Here is a 16,985-nt window from a genome sequence, read left to right as displayed (position 1 = left end):
TGCTGGGTTGTAGGGTAATTCTATTTTTAATTTTTTGAGGGACCTCCACACTGTTTTCCAGAGTGGCTATACCAGTTTGCATTCCCACCAACAGTGCAAGAGGGTTCCCGTTTCTCCACATCCTCGCCAGCATCTGTTGTTTCCTGAGTTGTTAATTTTAGTCACTGTGACCAGTGTGAGGTGGTATTATCTCAGTGTGGTTTTGATTTGTATTTCCCTGATGCATCCTCACTTTTGATACCAATTGCAAGTTTTTGCTAGGACTCACAAAACTCACTGAAAGCTGTTTTACTCTTGGTTGTGGTTTATTGCACCAAAAGGATACAAATTAAAATCAGCCAAGGAAAGAGGTACATAGGGTGGAGTCCAGGAGACTTCCACACACAGGGCTTCCAATGTCTTCACCCCATTGAGGTGGAGACAGTATTAACTTCTTGCGGCAAAGATATGTGACGGTATGCATGGCCTATTGCCACCCAGGAGGCTCATCCAAGCCTTGGTGTCCAGAGTTTTAATTAGGGTTCAGTCTACATAGACAGTTGATTGCTTACGTGGCTGACCTGTCTCCAGCTCCTCTGTAGGTAAAGCTGATACAGTGTGGCCCAGAACCCCATGAGCATAAAATTTGGGGGAAATACAGTATAATATCTTGAAAATGTATGCAAATTTTATATACTAGTCCTAATACAGCTTTTATTTTAATATATAAAAAATACTTAAAATTACTTATTATCGAGTAAAACTAACGCTAAGATTATCACATTTATCCTGTGGCTTTTATTTTTCAACGTTTTTTTTTTTTGTTTTGTTTTGTTTTTATTTATTTCTGGGACAGAGAGAGACAGAGCATGAACGGGGGAGGGGCAGAGAGAGAGGGAGACACAGAATCATCGGAAACAGGCTCCAGGCTCGGAGCCATCAGCCCAGAGCCTGACGCGGGGCTCGAACTCACGGACCGTGAGATCGTGACCTGGCTGAAGTCGGACGCTTAACCGACTGCGCCACCCAGGCGCCCCTATCCTGTGGCTTTTAAAACCGGCTCACTGTTGAGTGCCTCTGGAGTTGGGGTACCCAGTTTAACATGAGTCCCTGTTATCAGAGCCACCAACAGCCCTTATGTGATCAAGTCCAAGAGCTGCTTCTTACTTGACCTTTTAACAAGGTAGGCCTCCTTCTTGAAACACTTTTTTCTTTTGCCTTTCATGAAGAGCGTGGAATTGTGGGAAGACCATGGACTGTAGAGCCAAACAGTCCTGGATTTTAATCCTAAATAGCTGTGTGATTTTGACTCATTTACTTTATCCTGGGTTTACTTTACCTCTGCTTTCAGAAAGCCTTCATGAGATTACACTGAACAACTACAGACTAATTTGCTTCTTGGTTTGCTTTTTTTCCTCAAAGTCAAAAGTGGGTATGTTTATCCACTGATACAAGGTAAGGCCAGAGCCTGGAACTTTCTGTCCCTTTTATATTGCTTAGGGAATAAGACAGTACCTGTAAGACTTAACTTCCACCTTATACCATACACAGAAATCATTTTTTAATGAATTATATAGCCAAGGGTGACACTAAAACAACTAAGTTTCCAGAAAAAAACGGGATATCATCATGACACCAAGATAAGCAAAGATTTCTAAAACAGGAGACAAAAATCACTAAGCACAAAAGATTGATAAATTACTTAAAGTAAAAAAATGTATCAAAATAAATCCAAAACTCCCAAACAGAACCGAAAAACTTAAAAAAAAAAATTGCCATTATCATAGCCTGTTCCTAATCTGCCGGTGTCTGACCTTGCACCAAGAGTAACATGTTGACCAAAGATGCGTAATTACCTCATGCAAAAGTGTGCTCACCACGAAAAGACATGGAGAAAACTTAGGCTACATGCTATGTGATTCCCACCAGGTGACATTCTGGAAAAAATAAAACAGAGATGCAATAAAAGCATCAGTAGTTGCCAGGGTTGGAAGGGGGGGGCGAAGAGGAAGAGAGGAGTAAGTGGAACACAGGAAATGTTTAGGACAGTGAAACAATCTAGTCTGATATTATCCTGGCGGATACATGACTTTATGCGTTTGTCAAAGCCTATAGAACTGTACAGCACAGGGTGAATCCTAACGTGAGCTATTAATAATGTCTTAAAACTAGTTCATCAATTCTAATGACTATACCACACTAATGCAAGATGTGAAAATGGAAAACAGAGGAAGATGCGGTATATGGGAATTATGTGCTTTCTGCTCAATTTTTCTATAAATCTAAAACCACTCTAAAAAATAAAGGCTACTAATTAAAAAACAAATTAAGTGAGCTCAGAATTGTTGTCTTTGTATGAAGTGATAATATGGTATCTGTAAAAAGTAACTTTGTCATTGCTGCATTCATCAACCTGTCAATCTGTCATTCTAATTTATACATTTTTGGCAATAGGTGGTTTTCAGTGTCTGATGGAAAGAAAATTGACATCACAGGATTCAGAAAGCCCAAAAGGCTAAGTTTGTTAAAACATTAATTTTATTATCTGTATAGTTAACAGTCTGAAAGAAAACTCAGTGTTATAAACCATAAATGTAGGTGATACAGCGTATCCAAATTTTTTTGATCTGAGTAAATTCTATTCAAATTTTAAAAAGTAACCACATATCAAATTTTTATTTTCATTAATGAATGAAAAGTCTGCTTCTGCTTTTTAAAGAGATTTCTTCAAATGTAATGTTACTATTTTCTTATGCCTTGCTGAAGGTGAGATGTTTCCCTATAATCCTTAGAAAATGTTACACTACAAAAATCATCCAGGCTTGAAAAAAATTTTAAAGCCAATATGCCAATCTTCTTCATGACTGATAAATTCACTGGTCTATCCAGAAATGCAACTTGATCTCACAACCTGAAGTAATGTGTGTATAAAAATTGGCATACATAAAAAAGTATTTTAGGTATTTATTTCCTAATGAAATACTTGAAACTTCCAAAACAACAGCACTACAAATTAAAACCTTTTATTGTTAATAGCATATTCCATCTCTGCTTTTTGAAAGTAATGGAAATATATGAGACATATAACCAGGAAAATAGAATTATAATTTAAATAAAAACAGTGACAGCATAAAATTTATAAAGGTGTAAAATTAGTCAAACTTTGTTATGTAACAAAAAGACAGATCAGGCTAATGGCCACTTGTTCCAAACAATATTAAAGACAGAACTGTCACACACACACACACACACACACACACACACACACTTTGTCCTAGTTATTTCAACTTGTACAGTGGTCTTCATTAAAAGCAAATGAAAAGCACAGAAAAATGTTTTTAAATCTCATCAAATTATATGCAATAGCAGGCTTTTGTCAAGATTTTTGTGTAGGAATTAAAATGATAAGCAAAGACTGTGAAAATCCTAAGAAGGTACTATTAGTAAGGTGAGTAAGAAATGTATTTTGGCAGATTGAGATCTTTGGTGGCTCCAACCTCAACATTTCTCTCTGATGTCACCCCACATTAGAAGGGGACTCTGTGGGGTGCCTGGGTGGCTCAGTCATTTGAGCATCTGACTTCGGCTCAGGTTGTGATCTCACGGGTTTGTGAGTTCGAGCCCAATGGCGAGCTCTCTGCTGACAGCTCGGAGCCTGGAGCCTGCTTCTGATTCTGTGTCTCCCTCTCTCTCTGCCCCTCTCCTGCTGGTGCTCTGTCTCTCCCTCTCAAAAATAAAATAAAAAAATTAAAAAAAAAAAAAAGGGGACTCTGTAAGTGTCCCTAAGACCAACTGAGTGGGAAAGAGATTCTTTTCAGTACACTTGGCAGTTTTCCTGTCAGTGATCGGCTTTATTCCATCCAGAAATAGCTTAATCTGAAAATTTACTGCTGAAGAATTAGAAAGGACTATTAGACCTCGAAAATTTCTAGCACAACTGCACTGAGACATTATTCCCAGCCTGAGACTCTACTCTCAAATAGAGCAATGTTCTCTGTTAGTCTTAAAACATAAAAAATGTGAACACACTCAAGATACCTCAAAAATGGAAAGGACAGAAAACACTGAAAATTATATGATCAACATGATTTTCTTTAGCTATCTAACAGTACGCTTCTTTTATTCTAAAAGACTCTATTTACAAAGTATGCTTCCATTGCATTTTAAAAGACGCATATCAAATGTTAAGTCATTATAGCAATTCTATAAAAAGATTCATATCCTTTCAAATATTTTTTGTCATTAAAAAAAATTAGAAGGCTGTAATCTCAGTCACTGACGCGAAAGAGCACGTGATCGTAAGGGAAGAAACATCTCACTAGAGTTTCCACAAGTTCCTCCTCCTTCTAACTGCAGCTCCGGCGGCAAAGGGGGGGCCCCAGGGTCCCCAGGTCTGGGAAGCGTAGTTGAAGAGAAGGTGGGATTGTCAGTTCTGCCCACTTCTAGAACAGGCAAATTCAAGGAAGACTCCGTAGAAAAAAAGGGGGCTGTGCTGGATTCTCCTTCTGGATGGTATATGACAGTGGATGCTCTCAGTTTTTCAGAGAAATTACTCTCATCTGAATTTGTTCTATAGAAGTTGTTTGTGGCGCCATCTGGAAAAGGCTCACAGCTGCTACATTTCAGTCCTACAATAAAATTATTCAGATGTAAATGAAGAAGTCACTAAAACAAAACAAACATACAAAAGAAACTCCACCCCACAGCCATCTTGTAAGTTTTGAAAGATTACAAGCTGGTTACCACACAACCAAAAATTTAAATAGCAGTTTATAAATTCTGTCATAATCCGTTTCATGTTTCATTTGCTTTTCCCAACAACCATGAAGTACACCATTATTTTTTATTTCCTAGATAAGGAAGTCATCTCAAAGAAGCTAAATGACATGCTGTAAATCACATTTAATTTGTGTACTCATATACTTAACTACTGAATGACCTGGAAAAAATTATGTAGCCCCTAAAATTTTTCATAAAGTAAGAAATAGCTTTCACAACTAGTATTCTTTAGCATTCTGGCACAAACGCAGTAAGAAACAAACTGTAAACAGGGCATATGCTAAAATTCTATGAGTTAATACCAATTATAGATTCCTGAGTCATAGGGTGTTAGAAGTAGAAGGAATTTTAGAGGTCCCCTGGGATAGCTTCTCACTATCAGAGATGAGAAAATAGAGGCCTCAAAGAGTGAAGTCATGCCCAGCATTCTAGAACTACTTCATGGGAAAGTGAGAACTAGAATCCAGATCTCTTCACATTAAATAATGTTCTGGTTCCCAACCTTAGAGTTTAAACGATAGTGGCTCTTCTGATCAAAGAATTTTACCATATCCAATGGGTATAGGTATCAATTAGCCTCAGGGTGAAAGAATGAACACAAACAAATTTTATCTGTTCGGCTTAGCAAATATTTAACCTGTCTATAGGCACAGAACATCCTGAGTTGACAAATTTTATGGAAAATCTGCAAAGTCTATAAAGTACATTCATGTCATTTTTTTCCCCCACTAGCTTTTCAGCTTCACAATACATTCAGCATTTCTGTTCCATGCTATATAAACAATTTTCTTTTCTTTCTTTCTCTTTTTTAATGTTTATTTATTTTTGAGAGAGAGAGAGAGAGAGAGAGAGAGAGAGAGGCAGAGAGAGGCAGAGAGAGAGAGGGACAGAGGATCCAAAGCAGTCTTTGTGCCAACAGCAGTGAGTCCAATGCAGGGCTCGAACTCACAGACTATGAGATCATGACCTGAGCCGAAGTCAGACACTCAACTGCCTGAGCCACCCAGGCGCCCCTAAATGATCTTCTTAAATGTGCTCAGGAGGGAAGACTTCCAGTGTGTCCCAGTATGGACTTAACAGACTGTGAGTTTCTTAAGAGCAGAGTCCTAAATTACTCATTACTGTATCCCCAGTGCCTAGAAGAGCTGGAGTAGAGCTATATCACATGCACATTTATCTCAAGTGCTCTGCAGAAAGGCACAGAGAGACAGAGACAGAGACAGAGACAGAGAGAGAGAGAGAGAAGGGGGGAGAGAGAGAGAGAGAGAGAGAGATGGGGTTTGTGGGGAGAGGAGGATTTAAACAGTGCGGGCAATTCTATGAAGTATTCCAATTGGTCAGGGTGTACTCCGGGGTGAGGGTGAGACGTGGGCGGTGAAATTTGCTAAGCCGTTAATCAACCTCCATTCCCACACCCCTCCCGTCTTGCCAGACTGTGACTCTAGTATTTAAAGTTACGGATAACTTCTATAACATGATTCTTATAAACATGCCGCCCACTTCATTCTGTGATCAGCAGGTGGAACAAGAACTATCAGAGTTGGACTTACTATAAAAATACTTCGTCTATATATTGTTCTTCGTGTGTGATGTGCATTTTCAGCGGTTATTTTTGAATAGATTGAACTGACATTCTGCTGACTTCAGAAACCAACTGCTGTGTATACCGGGATTTCATTACAGTTAGAACACAGATTTCATTACACTCAGAACACTGAGTGATAGTCGTCCACTTTTCCAGTGAAATGACATGATAAAAGGTAAAAACAATGTAAATCAAATGTAATTCTGAAGCTGAAACTTTTTGAATAAAAACAAAATGATCATTTCTGGGTTTTTTGTTTTGTATTTTTCAAAAAAAAAAAAATTTTTTTTTTTAAATTTTAGGGGCGCCTGGCTGGCGCAGTCGGTTAAGCGTCCGACTTCAGCCAGGTCACGATCTCGCGGTCCGTGGGTTCGAGCCCCGCGTCAGGCTCTGGGCTGATGGCTCGGAGCCTGGAGCCTGTTTCCGATTCTGTGTCTCCCTCTCTCTCTGCCCCTCCCCCGTTCATGCTCTGTCTCTCTCTGTCCCCCCCCCAAAAAAAAAAAAAATTTTTTTAAGTAGGCTCCACACCCAATGTGGGGCTTGAACTCACATCTCTGAAATTAAGAGTCACGTGCTCTACTGACTGAGCCAGCCTCGAACCTCTGTATTTTACTTTTAAAAGCACTGTCAGGGGCACCTGGGTAGCTCAGTTGGTTAAGCATCTGACTTCAGCTCAGGTCATGGTCTTACAGTTTATGAGTTCGAGCCCCGCACCAGGTGAGCTCAAGCCCTGCTCCGGGCCCTATGCTCTCTCTTCCTCTTTCTAACTGCACCTCATGGGATTCTCGCTTTCTCCCTCTCTCTCTGCCCCTCGCTCACTCACATTCTCTCTCTTTCAAAAGTAAATAAATAGCAAAAACAAAATTTTAAAAATCAATAAACATGAAAAATAAATGAAAGCATTGTCACATTTAAATGAATTCTTGGCCACTTAAAATAGTTTACCTTTCAGATGTTCTAGTTTTATATTTCTAAGTTTCAGCACTTCATCTGTAATCTTCTGAATCAGGAAGTTCTGTGTTTTTTCTCGCCGAATAGATTCAACCAGCGTATCTAGTCCTTTGGGGTTTTCTTGTAAGTAGTCTAGTAATTTTCCAGCCCTTTTTCTACTTGATGTTCGGCAAGAAATTTCTTCAGTGTCTTCTCTACTGAGTATTTTTTTTGCACGTAGATGATCAAAATGTCTCTCAGCTATGATTTTCTCACACAGGTATACACGTAAATTTTCTAAAGCCTAAAAGATACAAACCATGCTTCAGTGTTTTTGTTTTTTTTTAAACACCAGAGGAAATCACATAGGTGACTGATTATTAGGTGACTATTATTAGAATCTTAACTGGTGGGAGAAAACGTACTGAAGTCAAGAAGCTCAGGCCTACTAAGATCTATGTTATTAAGACAAACGGCCAAGTGGACAGAAGTAGGTCCTAGACTAAACATTGCTCAGTTTCTATGCTGGTTTAATCACATCTTCACACCTACACACCGAGACCAGGTTATTATGAGGAGGGGGTGAATCTAGAGGGCCTGGGTCGTGGAAGTAGGGAGGTCTGCTGCGCGCCTCCACCTTCAGGGGTACAGATGAGAGCAGAGGCTTCCATACATTTTAGTTACCATTTAACAAGGAATCCCAGATTAGTCAGGACCAAAGAGGAGAGCTTAGTGAGGTCTCATAATTTATAACTTTCTCGTGTTTGTTAATTTTCCATTTTCCTAGAGTAAAACAAAATAACAGTAACAATAATAATAATAACAACAGAAACCCTGCACTAAAAGGACCCATAATGTATCTATCTTTGGAGTCAGTTGGAAAGACTAACTCAGTGAGTCAGTTGGGAGGAGGAAAGCAGAAGGGGTGGGGGTGGGGAGGCAAACGCTAAAGAAATAGTGAATGTTGGAAGGAATTAAAGAAATGAAAAGGAAATCACAGAAAACAGACCTAGATCTGAGAAGTGCCTCAGGAAATTTAATTAGCAGAAAACTGATGTGGGTCCCAATAAATAGCATTAATAATTTGATTCTGCTGACTATACTCTAGCTCCTTCATTTACTAGATATGTGATCTTGGGTAAGTTAACTCCTCAGTGCCTCAGTTTCCTCATCAGAATATTATGAGAAATAAATATATGTAAAATACTTAGAAAGGTACCTGGTAAATAGTAAGTGGTCAATAAATGTTAGTGATGAAGACAGTGATGACTAAATGGACTCACAGGTATCATGATGAGCTACAGGGAATGGAAGATCTTAGAAATACCCTACCTAGTACATGGTGGCAGGAAAGCAAGCTAGGTGAAGGGTTCCTATAGTTCTCAGGCCACTGAATTCCCACATTCATTTATGTATTCACACAACAAACATTTCGTATATCTAGATACCTACTATGCTATGTGCTGAGCATACAAAGATGAACAAGGCTTGGATCCTGCATGCAAAGGGCACATCGTCTAGTTGGGAGAATACATAATAAATTCAAGCCAGTAATTATAAAACAATGTGAAAAGACCCAGAATTAAAAAGAAAAAAACAAAACAAAAAACCCACAAGTACTGGGGAAGCACAGAGTAAGCAACTAACTGTACCTCTAGACCTGGGAAGTTTACAGAGGCTATACTTGTAGCATGAAGGTGCACAGAGGGAAACACTAACAAGACTAGGGTAGTTGGGATGAGGGGTGCATGTGAGGGTGGTGAGAAATGAAGCTGGAAAGGAAAACAGGTTGGATTAGGGAAGAACTGTTATAACATGTTGAGGAAAATACATCTCCCTGTAGCCAAAAGAGTCATCAAAGGTTTATAAATCAGAAGCAATAAAAAAACTTCTGCAGAGGACTGGGGGTTGGGGGGAGCAAAAATTGGGAGACCCATAAGAAGATTGCTGCCATATTTTACATAAGCTATGTTGAGTGTATGAATTTAAGCTGTGGGGATGGAGACAATAGATTTAAAAGCTGAACTCCTCGAGGGGCACGTGGGTGGCTCAGTTGGTTAAGTGACTGACTCTTGATTTCGGCTCAGGTCTGAGCTCATGATCCAAGAGATAAAGCTGCACTATCACAGTTGTGCTGTCAGAGTGGAGCCTGCTTGGGATTCCCTTCCTCTCTCTCTGCCCCTCCCCCACTGGTGTCCGCATCGTCTCTCAAACAAACTTAAAAAAAATAAATTAAAGGGGCCCCTGGGTGGCTCAGTCGGTTGAGCGTCTGACTTCAGCTCAGGTCATGATCTCGCAGTTTGTGAGTTCGAGCCCCGCATCGGGCTCTGTGAGGACAGCTCAGAGCCTGGAGCCTGCTTCGGATTCCGTGTCTCCCTCTCTCTCTGCCCCTTCCCTGCTCATGCTCTGCCTCTCTCTGTCTCAAAAATAAATAAAAACATTTAAAAAAATTTTTTAAAAAAAGCTGAACTTGAAAAACTCCATCTGCTGTCATTTTTACCACTTAGATGCTGATCATTCCCAAATTTGTATATGCAATCAAGACTTTCCAAAGGTACTTGGACATTCCAAAGGTACTTCATTTTTAAAAAAAAATTTTTTTTAATGTTTATTTATTTTTGAGACGGAGGGAGACAGAGCGCGAGTGGGGGACAGGCAGAGAGAGAGGGAGACACAGAATCTGAAACAGGCTCCAGGCTCTGAGCTGTCAGCACAGAGCCGGACGCGGGGCTCGAACCCACCACCCATGAGATCATGACCTGAGCTGAAGTCGGACGCTTAACTGACTGAGCCACCCAGGCGCCCCTCCAAAGGTACTTCAAATTCAACATGTCCCAAACCAAATTTATTACCTCTGCCTGTCCCTTTTCTCTGATATTCTTTTTTTGTTTTTTAAGTAGGCTCCACTCCCAGTGTGGACTGTAAAGTGGGGCTTGAACTGACAACCCTGAGATCAAGACCTGAGCTGAGATCAAGAGTCTGATGTTTAATCAAGTGAACCAGCTAGGTGCTCCTCCTCTGATATTCTTAACTAATTTGGGAATACCACCACCCATCCAATCATACAATAAACCTACAACTCATCCTTGACTTCCTGTCTTTCACTCACTTGCTGTTTCTGATCACCCATCCACCAAGTCCTGCCAATTTACTCCTTATTTTTATTGAGTCTGCCCCTTCACTTCATCTCTATTATAAGCATTGCCTTAGTTCAGGTCTTTATCATATGCTGCATGGACTATTAAGAATAGACACCTAGCTGTACCTCCTAGTTCTTTCCTCCCGCTCAAGTTTCTCCTTCACACATCTATTAGATCTTCCAGTTTTTCAAGAAAAAAAGTACCGTATGAATTTTACTAATATTGAAATACTGTCAGTGAATTTTGTAAAAATTTAAAATAGTGTGTTCCACCAACTTAAAAGATGAAGTTCCTCAACTATGGCAGAACAGTGGAGAGGTCGAGTTTGGCTCTGGATCAGGCCAACTTCAGTTCGGATCTTAAATCTGCCATATACTCCTGTAAGAGCTGGGGTAAGTTATTTAACCCCTCTAAGCTTTGGGTTCCTTACTGAAAAAATAGTGATACCTTCAGAAGGACTAAGTGAATATGAAGGCTTGACACAGTTCCCGATACACAGTAAGTACTCAATAAGTAATAGCTGTTTGATAATGGCAGACAGGGCAATTCATAGTATGGATCCTGCCTACCTCTCCAGCTTAATCTATCACCACCTCCATGTGTCCTGGTACATCATATTCTACCTAAAATTGCTGTTTATCACTCTACAGTTCATTGTGTTTTTACCTTTGTCTTGTTTTCTCCTCTCATACCCAAAGTCTGCATTTATCCTTTAAGACTGAGCACAGTGGGCATCTCCTTTGGGAAGCTTTGCTTAAACTCCCTAGACGGAGTTAGGCACCCCTCTCCTCTGTCCTTGTAGCATCCTGTGCATATATTTCACTTTTCTATATAGCAGGACTCCACAATTCATTTCCACTCTGTCTCACTACTCTTCTCAGCTACAGTAACCTCCTGTCAAATCTGATACTTGCCAGTCTTCATCTTACTTCTCAATAGAGTGGACACAGTTGACCACTCCCTCCTTAAACTACTCTTTTCTTGTTTTAGAGGAATACCACACTCTCCTGGCTTCATTCTCATCTCTGTGGCTGTAACCTTTCACTTTGTAAAACTCCCCTATGATCTCCCTTTTCCCTTCCAGCTCTCAACTTCCTAGGTGAACTCATTCAATCCCACATTTATAGTTCTAGCTCAGATCTCCTTTCTGATCTTCAGACTTGTAGGTCTAATAACTGATTTGACATTTTCACTTACCAATCTAATTCCACTCTTTCTCAACTAAATCTATCACCAAGTGATATCATTTCTACTTCAAAAATCCATCTGGAATTCCCTTCTTCCATCCATTTCCCCTGCTTTCACCCTGATCCAAATCACCCATTAGCTCTCAACTATATAAATTCTAAGAATCTCCGCACTGGTTTTCCTCTTCTCACTTCTGCTCTCCTCAGTTCATACAATATGCAAGGAGACTAAAAATATAATTCTTCAATAGGTCCCTACTATACTTGGGGAAAAAATCCTAACACTTTATTACCGTCTCTAAGACCCTTTATGATCTAGCTCTAGCCCACCTTTCTAACTTCACCTCAGGGCACCTGCTGCCTTCTGCCTTCTTCCAATTTCCCCAAGTCATCAAGGTCTTGCTTGCTTTAGGTCTTTTGCAAATTCTATTCTGCCTAGAATAGAATTATTCCCCCAGTTCTGTCATATTCTTCAGCAGCCAATTTAAATCTAATCTTCCCTGACCATCCTATTGCAAGTAGATTCCCTGCTATTGTCTCAACACCTGTCTCCTTCATAGTACTTAGCTTAATTTGTAATCATATATTTATTAGTTTTCAACCCTGACGACCTGTATGTTTGAAGCAGGCAAAAACCAGGTATGTTTTGTTCAACTCTGTATATCTTGCACTTATCAGAATGTCAAGTAGTGTTATAGATGAATGTAAAATACATTGAACTTATCCTGTAATTGGAGATTATCGTTTTATGTCTGTCTCCCTCCTTCCAAGAAATCAAGCTTTTCAAATTGGGACTGTGTCTTAGTTTTTAATTTTTGAATTGTTAGAATCACGCCTGCTTCACAGCAGCATGTAATCCATATTTATGAAACAGAACTAAATTCAACCAAGAAGATGAGGTAAAGAACTAGATGGGGGCAGGAGGTGGGGATGGAAGGAGCACAGTGAAAAAGTGGGATTTTCCAGGAGGATGGGTGGTGGTACACTATCCATCAAGACAGAGAATACAGCAGGGACAGCAAGCAGCTTTGGGGAAGGGATAATAAAAAGTTCAGTTTTTGAGTGTGCAGAAAAAAGAAGTGGATTTCCAGCAGATATTTGGAAATAAGCACCTAAAGCTGACAGATAAGGAAGTCCAAATATGTGTATGATAATTTTATTTTTTTTTAATTTTTAAATGTTTATTATCGAGACACAGAGAGAGAGACAGAATCTGAAGCAGGCTCCAGGCTCTGAGCTGTCAGCATGGATCCCGACGTGGGGCTGGAACTCACAAACTATGAGATCATGACCTGAGCCAAAGTCGGATGTTTAACCAACTGAGCCATCCAGGCACCCCTGTGTATGATAATTTTAAAACCTTCTGAAGTCATCAACCGTTTTGAAAATAGCATGAAAAAAATTTCTAAGAAAGAAATATGCATATACTTTTTTTTTTAATAGACTTCCCGAAACCCATTCATGATTCCTCAAGGTTATGAATTTCTGATATAGATATAAATTGAAATCATGGAGATGGATAGTATCAATGAACTGATAGGAAAAAAATGAATAAAGACCTGGGAGACACTCCTCATATCTGTGATTGTGTACAGGTTTTATATTTATGCCCACTCCTAACCTCTCACAACCCTTTTTTTTTTTTTTTAATCAGCTGTAAATTGGGGACGATAATTATTTCCCTCAGAGGCTGCTGTAAAGATTAAATGGAAACACTGCAAAGTGTGTGACAAAAAAACCTGGAACACTGAAGGCTTAGTTCTTGACATTCCTGTTTTTACTGGCACAAATTTTATATAAAACATTCAGGTATTGTACAGTAGTTATCAATGTCCCAGTCTTATCTCAAATAGAATGTAAAGCAGAGGCCTGACTGTCCTTTTTTTTCTTTTCTTTCCAGGCCCAAGAACAGTACTTTATCCATACAGTAAGTGCTCCATTAAATATCTGAATGAGGAACCTAAGGCACAAATCCCAGTCATAGCCAGTTTCCTTCTACTGATGAGTCATACCAATTGTAATTGCGAATTCAGTGTAATAAACCTTTCAAGGGAGGGAAAGGGGAAGAATTTAAGGTAGATTAACGTTTAAAAAGCTGTTTTGTCCAGTTCACAAAGATGATTCTGTATACCTACTGCAGTGTTAAACCAGAACTCATTTTCTGTTGAGTTTCTGTTTTGGCAGGTTTTTTTTTTTTTGAGTTTCTGTTTTTAATTTGAAATTATGTAAAGTATTTTAGTGGTACTCCTATAGGTCTCACATGGCAAAACAATTAAAAGCAAAAGAGAACAAGAAATACCTTAACAAAGTCATTCTTTGCAAATAAGTATTAAGATGTGTGCAGTTCTGCAACATCCAAGCAAAAGAGACTAATTTAGGTACTGAGTATTTTCAGCATTTACCTGTATATTAATTTTCGACTACACCGCCCCCCCCTCAATTTAAATATGTGGGCGTTTGCCTACTAGGGGAATTCCAGGTTGTGCTTTCAGCTGTTGAGCTTCCCCCAACCCCCTTTATAAAAGAGTTTCACATATTTGCTTTGGGATCCTTTAACTGACTTTGCTCCAGGTTGAGCCAACGGCCTAAGGAGTCTGACTCAAGGATGAACCTGGGCAGTCGATTCCCAACAACGCAGCTCCAAAGTACAGCGGGGGTAAAAAAAAAACACGAGAGGAAGAGTGAAGAGTGGGCAAACAGCTGACTGCGAAGAAACGCTCCACTGGACAAGGTTTCAGAAACCCAAGCCCTGCTTTTAGCGATTTAAAACGTAGATTAACAGGTCACGGGGGATCACTTCCACCAAGGCCCTCGGATGTAGGGCTCCCAGCAGTCCTGCGGTGTCTGGACCTTCCGCTTCTCTGACCCGCAGGCTCTTTTCCGACTCGGACTCCCACTCCGGGTTTCCGCTTTCCTTGCCCGCCGGGCCGCAGCCTGCCCCTGCCCCCCCTCGACCCCCGGCCCTCGGCGGCATCTGGACCAGGTTATGCTACTCACGTCCTTCTTCACTTCTGTCAAGTCCTCCTCGGTGAGGGACGGCGCGGTGGGCTCCATGGCGGAGACGAGTTAATGCTTCTTCCGGGTCCGGGAGCTGCCGCAGCACCGCCAGGCCAGGCTGGGGGCTTCGGCCTCCGGGTGAAGGGGGAGGAGGGGAGGCAGCCCCGGGCTAGAGGAAGAGGGCTACCCCTTCGAAAACAGAGGGGCTCAGAGCTGAAACCGTAGAGCTTCCGGCTCCGCCTCTAGGGCCCAGGGCGCTGTAGACTTTTACGTTTCAAAGCGCGCTTAGCGCCGGGTTCCTTCCTCTCCAGGAGATTCGCGCGCAGGTCCCTCCCCTCCGCGAGGCTGGGCCAGCCTTAGAGCCCGCCCCATCTCTGCGTCAGCCAATCGGTGCCCCTGGATCCTTTCAGGCGTGGCTCCGCCCACAGCCCTCGCACTCTATTTGCAAGGAGAGGCCGGTTGGCCTCCCGGTAAGGACTCGTTTCCGTGGGTGGGGCCCGTTGCTCCTCCTGCCGCCCGCCCCCGCCTGGGCAGGCTGCGCACTGGTGGAGGCGGGCTCGACCTGTTTGCACCTCTGGGTTCCTCCCTTTTTCCCAGACCCTGCCCTACAATATCCGGTTGCTGTGTTTGCCCACTAAAGTAGTTAATTTATTTGGTCGCATACAGATTCGCGCGCATACGCATACACAATACACACAGACGCAGCTTAACTACAATGTTAAAGAACTTTTTTGAAAGACAAAAACACTCATAATCCGCCTCCCCCGCTTTAATACTTAATTTAACGTCTGCATACTTTTTGGTTACTGTTTTTTATAATCCTATTTCCTTATTTACTCATCTGTATAACAAAGACATGTCTACCTTACACCTCTCACAGGGCTGCTGTGAGAATTAAATGATACTATATATGTGAAGTTCTTAGAGGTACTTGGCACACAGTATGAACTCTAAAATTTATTACTATCTTGTATTACTCATTTATTGAGTTCTTAGTAACATGTTCTGGTCATCTTATCCTGGAAGAGTTATCTTATTTTTATGCAACAGACTGATAGCTATTCCCAGAATGGTATCTAACTACCAATAGAGGTGTATACGAAACAACATGAGTAATGAATAATGTGGGTAAGCTGAAGACAGCCTGGGCCCGAGACGGTGGTTTGGACGACATGCTAAATAAGCTATTTGAAGTGGTGAGGGTAGATAGAAATGACAAGAGGACCAAAGGCAAGCTTGGGAACTCCAACATTTTTTTTTTTTCTTTTTTAAGTAAACTCTACATCCAGCATGAGGCTGAAACGCACAAACCAAGATGGAGAGTCCCATACTCCACCCACTGAGACAGCTAGTCAGGCATCTCTTGAAAACTCTAAGGGAAGGGAAACAAAAGAACCAGAAAAGAACAATGTTGCCAAACCCATATCAATGTAGTTTTGATCACATAACATTGCATCATAAGCTTTTAACAGTTAGGTTACATCATATGTCCTTTTCTATATTGTTACACAGTAGGGTACAATTTTATCTGATTGCTTAATCTTCCCACATCTTGGTATAACCCAATTTACTTAACCATTTGTGCTTTCATTTCACAAACATTTATTGAATGTCAACTATATGCCACATACTGTTCTAGGTCCTGGGGAAATAGCTATGAACAAAATAGATAAAAATTCTTTTTTTCCTGGAGTTTAATTCTAGCATACATGGATTTGGGGCAGGCCAGATAGACACTTGAAAAATGATATGTAAAGTTATCTTATTATGTTAGAAGATGATAAATGCTAAGAGAAAATACAAAACAGAAAAGTCAGATGATGGTGTCTGGAATGGTAATATTAATTTTTTTTTATTCAAGTAAAATTAACATACAGTGGTATATTAGTTTCAGGTGTAGAATATAATGATTCAACAATTCTATACATTAGTCAGCACTCAGTACTGGAGTAGTAACATTTAAAATACGGTGGTTAGCGAAGATCTCACTGAGAAGGGGAGATTTGAGTTATCACCTGAGGAAGCAAAGGAAGGAGTCATGTGGACATATGGAGAAAGAACATTATGAGTACAGGAAACAGCCAATGAAAAGGATTCAGTGGGGCAGGGCAGGAGATGAGGTCCTTGTGTGCTACTCTGAACGTGTACTCTGACTTTACTCTGAGTCATATGGGTGTATTCTGAGTCAAACGGGAAGCCACTGAAGGGTTCTGAGCAGAGGAGTGACATGATCCGATTTATGATTTGAAAAAGGAACACTTTCACTGTTGCTTTGAGGGGAAGGAATGAATATGGAAAGGGGGAGAGCAGTGAGGGCACTGTCCCTGAAATCCAGGCCCCAGAGGTGGTGGCTCAGGACAGGGTTAGTAGCAGCGAGGGAGTTGGGAA

The 16,985-nt window shown here is 40.7% G+C and overlaps 1 protein-coding gene across 2 annotated transcripts; it reads right to left on the bottom strand.

Annotated features, from left to right (window-relative positions):
* Positions 1–2,499: 2,499 nt before the first annotated feature.
* BCL10 (BCL10 immune signaling adaptor) lies at positions 2,500–14,964 on the bottom strand. Of its 2 annotated transcripts, XM_049618483.1 has the most exons (4): positions 14,598–14,964; positions 7,958–8,056; positions 7,289–7,577; positions 2,500–4,607 (listed from the first exon to the last, which is right to left on the bottom strand). In XM_049618483.1, exons 2-4 carry the CDS (start codon positions 7,958–7,960, stop codon positions 4,252–4,254), a joined length of 648 nt encoding a protein of 215 aa, XP_049474440.1. In that variant the 5' UTR covers positions 7,961–8,056; positions 14,598–14,964; the 3' UTR covers positions 2,500–4,251. The 2 variants fall into 2 exon arrangements, with proteins under 2 accessions (XP_049474440.1, XP_049474439.1); XM_049618482.1 differs by lacking the exon at positions 7,958–8,056 and having other exon boundaries at positions 14,598–14,957.
* Between the last annotated feature and the right edge of the window lie 2,021 nt (positions 14,965–16,985).

Source organism: Panthera uncia (assembly GCF_023721935.1).
Source record: "Panthera uncia isolate 11264 chromosome C1 unlocalized genomic scaffold, Puncia_PCG_1.0 HiC_scaffold_4, whole genome shotgun sequence".
NCBI lineage: Eukaryota > Metazoa > Chordata > Mammalia > Carnivora > Felidae > Panthera > Panthera uncia.
The sequence above is the reverse complement of the archived record's forward strand: the minus strand, read 5'-3'. Positions and strand labels throughout refer to the sequence as shown.

Excerpts from the sequence above, each read along its gene's own strand:
- BCL10 (XM_049618482.1), bottom strand. The coding sequence starts at position 14,654 with ATGGAGCCCACCGCGCCGTCCCTCACCGAGGAGGACTTGACAGAAGTG. Across the intron at positions 7,578-14,597 it reads TGACAGAAGTGAAGAAGGAC|GCTTTAGAAAATTTACGTGT; the intron begins GTGAGTAGCATA and ends TGTATCTTTTAG. Across the intron at positions 4,608-7,288 it reads AAAACTAGAACATCTGAAAG|GACTGAAATGTAGCAGCTGT; the intron begins GTAAACTATTTT and ends ATTTTATTGTAG.